Raw genomic sequence first — 5,520 nt, 5'->3', positions numbered from 1 at the left:
CCTTTAAGGTAGGATTAAAGCAGCAAATCCAAAGTTATATCCGACATCCTCTTGCGCTGCGAACTGCTCCATATGAATTTGGTGCGTAAAAGCGCGCCAGGTCCTTTACGCTCAGAGGGCGGGACTAATAGAGAGAAGCGCACTCCTCTGCGCCAATCAGGAGGCTCGTTCACCATTGAGTTGCGTTTAGGTTATCATCTCGTGTGACACATTGCGTCAATGATCTCCATACAATTTGACTTATTTCGGTTTATTATATAATTATTCTCATTAGGTCCTGCTTAATCAATGCATAGGCCTAAATATAGTTTAAATGCTATTGATTCATGATGCAGAACTCAACGTGAACGCAGCTGGTGACATTTTTATTTGACTAAAGTTTCCTGACCGCCCACCAGCAATGGCTCTGACAGTTATCAAACAGCGCCATCTATTGACCACAAAGCAAAAAGGCAGTGCATTATCATGGAGCTTCTTACACGGGCTGATGCATTTAAGTTCTATAGATAAATTTAGGCACATTAAGGAAAAGACAGGAGGTTGTGTTCAAATAAGTAGTTGACTGTTTAATACAACTTGAGTCTCAGTCTATATTGGATTTTATTCACTCGTTTGATGGTACCAGTGTTCAAACCTAATAAAAGCCCAACCAAAAACATCAGACGCAGCGTTGACAGAACTTTATTTGCACAAGTACATTTCAGTTGTTTTACTGATGGGACAGCGTTGCCACATTCTACCATTAATCAGGACATTTTGCCTAAATGCTTATCGTTGGTGTATCAATGATCACAATCTGTAATTTCTATAAATCATTTACCCAAGACGTACAAAGCTGAACGTCAGTCGTTTAAAAAGTAAAAATACGAAAACCTCAATGAGCCCGTTTCCTTTACTGCGAAGTCCTCTAAACAAGCAATATCAAAAAGTAAAATACTTACCTTGAAAAAGAAAAACAAGAAAATGTTCATCCAGACAATCAGAATGGAGCAGAACTCAATGCTACAACTTCTTGCATTCTAAATTAGTTTGATTTTTTTTTTTTTAAACAGAAGATATAATTTATAAAGAAAAACATGTTTTCTATGGCCAAAAAAAGTTATAACTTCCAATTATTCACAGATGAGAATCAAAGTAATGCCACAAAGATATTAGGCAGAATGGGTTTAGACGGGGACAGTCTTTTCACAGTTTCTGATTTTCTTAGGTTACAGACATCAAACATTGGGGTGCATACGGCGTTGAAAGGGGGGCATGTACCAACAGTGGCAGAAGATAAGTCACCCTCTTTCCTGAGGGAAGTGAGACTTTCCCATGAAAATGCAGGGGGGTGGGAGTTACTTTGAAACACAACATGCACTTGTCTTAAGGTTCCTTTCTTTGTTTTAAAGACCATAATAACATTATTTCTTTTTAGAACTGGAGCCAGACTGGGAGGATCCAGAGGAACGGCATCTGAAATCACAAACACCATGGGAAGAAGAACAAGGTCAGCGACTACTCACATCGAGTTTACCCTACATGAACAAGTAACGAGGGCAGAGCACAGAAATAAGGAGTTAACAAGGCAACATGTGAACAAACTGCTGCAAGTCTGAAGATCCATAAGCGGGGCGACAGTCGGCTAATGATAATCAGTGCCATTGTGGTATTCCACAGAAACCCAAACCTTTCGGACGAACGTGATCTCGAACGCCGCCTCTTTCTCCCTCCAGATGAGGACCGGGAGCGACTGCGTTTCTCCGGCCTCTCGGATGAGGAGGGTGAGCGGGACCTCTTCTGGGGAGAGGAGCCCTTTCCAGACTTGGAGCTGGATCTTTTGGAGGAATGAACCAAGCACCGAGGTCAGTAAGATCAAGAGAGTTTCACCAGTGCGGGCATTTATTAAGCTTCACGATTTAGAGTCTTTAATTGTGGATTAATAGCGCTGCGATTTCTAACCGAGATGCCGTGAAGCTCAGCAGATGAAGGCACCACTGCTGAGACACGCTTCATTAAGACCCCAGGATCTATGCAGGCCTCGGGTCATTAAATTAAAACTCAACTCAGCCCGTTAGCCAGTATCGTAATGATGGGCCTGACAGATGTGACATAACTCTCGTCAGTTCTCAAGCGTTAAAGGATTTCCATTTGTTTGGACTGCTCGAAAGGAATAACCGCTATTCTAGTCTTTGTTCAAACTCCTGCTATAAGAGCCGAGCTCTTCTGGAGCCTTCACCCCCATTCATACACTCTCGTAGGGAGAGAGTGCATGTCACCTCATTCACCTGGAGTGGGACCTCGAGCGAGATCCAGATCTGGAACTGGAAGAGCTCCGAGAGCGGGACCTGAAAGACAAAAACCAGAACCTTTCCAATATTTCCTGAGCAAGACACTTTGGATGGATCATGAGACTTCTAAATCGTGGGAGACATTTGAAGAAAACTTTCGTTGTCCTTTATCGCATACCTGTAGTGATGGGTGATCTGCCCAAATCTAAAGCAAACAAGACCCTGAAAACCTTTTTTTTTTTACTCCTCTATGCAAGGTCCTATATATAAATGTTCCAGTCAATATTGTGATTTGATTACAAACACAAAAAAACTATTTCTATCATTTGCCAAAACAGCAGATTGTTGACACCTTCAAGGCGGACAGGCCTCTCCTGCATCAAATGATACTTTAAATAAAACAAATGTGAAATAACCACCCAAATAGAAAAAGATCTAAAGCGTGTGCCAACTCCAGGAGGATGGAGAAGAGATAAAAAGCCAGAATGCACTCCAACAAACAATTATTCCATCTGATGTCAAAGGGGAGTCAAAATAAAAATGTTATTGTGAAAAGTCACCATCATGTACATGAAGTTTATGACATCACAGAAAGGAGAACACATCGGCATTACAGGACATGTAGTTTATATTGATCAACGAATCAGAAGGAAGATTGAGCTGATACTGACATTTTGCCTGGAGTTACCCTTGACCTGTACCCTTTACCTGGACCTCGACCGAGAACTGGAGCTGGAGGAGCGCGAGGAGGAGCGGGAGCGGGAACGGGAAGAACCTGAAGGGCTTCCTTTTGCCTTAGCTGGTCCGTCATCATCACCGCCACCACCACCACCACCACCACCGCCACCATCATCATCATCACTGGAATCCAGGTTGTACTTTGACAGGTCTCCATCTTCTTCATCTTCATCATCATCCTGGAGAGATAATTTGCTAAAATTAGCTTCAATCAGAAGATTTGTTCTTTTGAATTCTCAGTCAGGGACACAAAACTTACATCCAATTTGTATTTGGAAAGGTCACCATCTTCTTCCTCATCTTCCTCCTCATCCTCTTCTGCTGCTGCTGCTTTCGCTACTTCTTTCTTTTCACTTTCTTTGGAGGAAGATGTGCTGTTGGGTTTCCCTCGAAACTTTTTCTTTTTCCTACCAAACTGCGACATTGAAAGGGACATACTTGATCACGTTGTACAAAGGAAATATAATGAAATAGTTTCAGGTAAAATGAAGAATTCAGGTTCAGATTAATCCATTTGGATCTTCTATGAAGTCAAAACCAAGTGATTAAACCAGCTTTGAACCCGTCATGTTTAAGTTATCAAACATTCTGCTTTTAGGGAAGACTCACCTCATCATATTCACCATCAGATTCATCACGCTCAATGTACTCCACATTCTCCCTTTCATTGAAACCTCCGCCATAGCCTGAAAGCCAGAGACGGGAAAATAAAACGTGCACTACTAACTGGAGGAACCTGGAAAAATGGCAAAACATTCAGTCGGCCTACCTGTCCTCTCTTCAAGTTTGGCGTATTTTGGGGTGTTACACATGTTACACTCTGATCTTCTAGCCCAATTCACATTGCCACATCTGCATGAAAACCAAAAAGAGACTTGGTACAGCCTAAAAGAAATAACAATCATGTCACCCATTATCAGAAAGCCATTTGTCTCGCTATCCCACCATCCGGTTTAGCGTTGATGTTCATACAATGAGTAAGAACTCACGTCTTGCATTGCCAATCGTTGGCACTGAAGAGGCCTCGACTTTTCTCCGCCAGAGTTTTTCCAATCTCTGTCCCCCCCGCTTTCATCATCTTTGCCTCCGTGGTTTTTTCTGCAGAAACAAAACAATGTTTTAAGGACAGCAACTTTTTCCCCAGATGAATAAAGTTTACACAATGCAATATTATTTTGCATATAGGAGGACTCACCTCTGCCACATCTGTTACAACTGGTTCTTCTAGCAAAGTTCACATTTGCACACCTGTAAAGTAACAAGGAGATAAATAAATTATGGATACAAGTACGCATTGAGTTACCTATTATATTATTTCAGGCTTCAGCTAACGCAAACCAAGCATAACGAGTTGTGCGGTTAACTTTTCATGCGCCACATTAGCCTGTAGGCTTCTTTCTTTTGGACGCCGTGTGTCAAACGTCAGCAGCTGCACGAAACATGATATTTCTGGCAGTATTAGATGGACTTTACAGTCGTGACTATTTGACTTCTCAACGTTGCAAACCCCCCCAATAATAAATGTGCTCTCTCGCCAAAACCCACAGAAGCTAATTACTGCTAGCTTGCCATGTTTTACAAGTCTGCGCACACATTTAAACTCAAACGCGCTGATACACAGCTCCTCGCCGGCACAAATACGTTTGGTCTTCTGTTTTTTTATTCTCCTTATCGTGGGCGAAACGGGGGAAATACGCCAACAATTAACATTAGCTGGCAACTTAGCCACGCAGCCTTTGCGGGAGCCACATCCCTAAGGCCTAAGCTAACGAGCTAGCAGGACTTCTGCACATATCTAATTTAATATGCAAGGAACTAGTAAATGTAGTAATGACTCTTTGACTTTACCGGACACTTACTTTTTGTCAGGACAAATCCAGTCACCGTCGCTCACGCGGAAACTCTTTCCCGACATCTTCGCGGCCGATAACAGCGACTAGCTTTCAGGGGCGTGCGGCGCGCTGCGCTCACAGTTAGCGCAGGGAGGAATGTGCTGCCTTCACGTGTTTATAATAGCGCTTTAAAAACAGAGTTCCATGCTGGTATTAAGAAAGCGTGAATTCATTCATATAGCGTGCAGTGTACCGCTGGGGCACGAACATATTTATTCGAGGCAGTGTTAAAATTCTAAAAGCCCACACTGTGATAATACTTTATTTAACAAACCATTGACACGTGAAGCATGTTGTAGTGTTCGAACGCCCGATCTCTTGGAATGTACCTGAATGCAACACTAGCAAAAGTAATCGGAAACGCTTCAACACAAAATAACATATATGGAAGTCATCCTCAAAAATGGCTAATGTAAGGTTTGTAACCTGAAATTCTGTATTACAGGCTGATTTGTGATTTTCAGTCGACTTTGAAACCAAAGGGTCAGTCGACACAAATGTAACAAATCTATTTCCCCCCCCCCCCCCATTCGAAGATAGAAAGCTTTTTTTTAGGATTTAGTTGCAAATCCATTAGTAACCACGAGATGGCAGTTAATGTTCACGTTTACCACCACACG

At 42.3% G+C, this 5,520-nt stretch overlaps 1 protein-coding gene across 2 annotated transcripts; it reads right to left on the bottom strand.

Annotated features, from left to right (window-relative positions):
- Window positions 1-665: 665 nt before the first annotated feature.
- On the bottom strand, window positions 666-4,980 carry LOC137914351 (zinc finger Ran-binding domain-containing protein 2-like). Of its 2 annotated transcripts, XM_068757955.1 has the most exons (11): window positions 4,868-4,980; window positions 4,204-4,256; window positions 3,998-4,106; window positions 3,778-3,860; window positions 3,618-3,694; window positions 3,268-3,423; window positions 3,118-3,187; window positions 2,979-3,057; window positions 2,268-2,327; window positions 1,670-1,816; window positions 666-1,455 (listed from the first exon to the last, which is right to left on the bottom strand). In XM_068757955.1, the coding sequence occupies exons 1-11, from the start codon at window positions 4,921-4,923 to the stop codon at window positions 1,404-1,406; spliced, it is 942 nt and encodes a 313-aa protein (XP_068614056.1). In that variant the 5' UTR covers window positions 4,924-4,980; the 3' UTR covers window positions 666-1,403. The 2 variants fall into 2 exon arrangements, with proteins under 2 accessions (XP_068614056.1, XP_068614055.1); XM_068757954.1 differs by having other exon boundaries at window positions 2,979-3,187.
- Window positions 4,981-5,520: the final 540 nt, after the last annotated feature.

This window comes from Brachionichthys hirsutus, unplaced genomic scaffold (genome assembly GCF_040956055.1).
Source record: "Brachionichthys hirsutus isolate HB-005 unplaced genomic scaffold, CSIRO-AGI_Bhir_v1 contig_467, whole genome shotgun sequence".
Taxonomy (NCBI): domain Eukaryota; kingdom Metazoa; phylum Chordata; class Actinopteri; order Lophiiformes; family Brachionichthyidae; genus Brachionichthys; species Brachionichthys hirsutus.
The sequence above is the reverse complement of the archived record's forward strand: the minus strand, read 5'-3'. Positions and strand labels throughout refer to the sequence as shown.

What these genes read in the sequence shown, in the direction of transcription:
- LOC137914351 (XM_068757954.1), bottom strand. Translation starts at nt 4,923, where the DNA reads ATGTCGGGAAAGAGTTTCCGCGTGAGCGACGGTGACTGGATTTGTCCT. An exon ending in AACGATTGGCAATGCAAGAC is followed by an intron (nt 3,861 to 3,997) that starts GTGAGTTCTTAC and finishes GTTTTCATGCAG; the next exon opens with ATGTGGCAATGTGAATTGGG. An exon ending in AGTTCTCGGTCGAGGTCCAG is followed by an intron (nt 2,328 to 2,978) that starts GTAAAGGGTACA and finishes TTTGTCTTTCAG; the next exon opens with GTCCCGCTCTCGGAGCTCTT.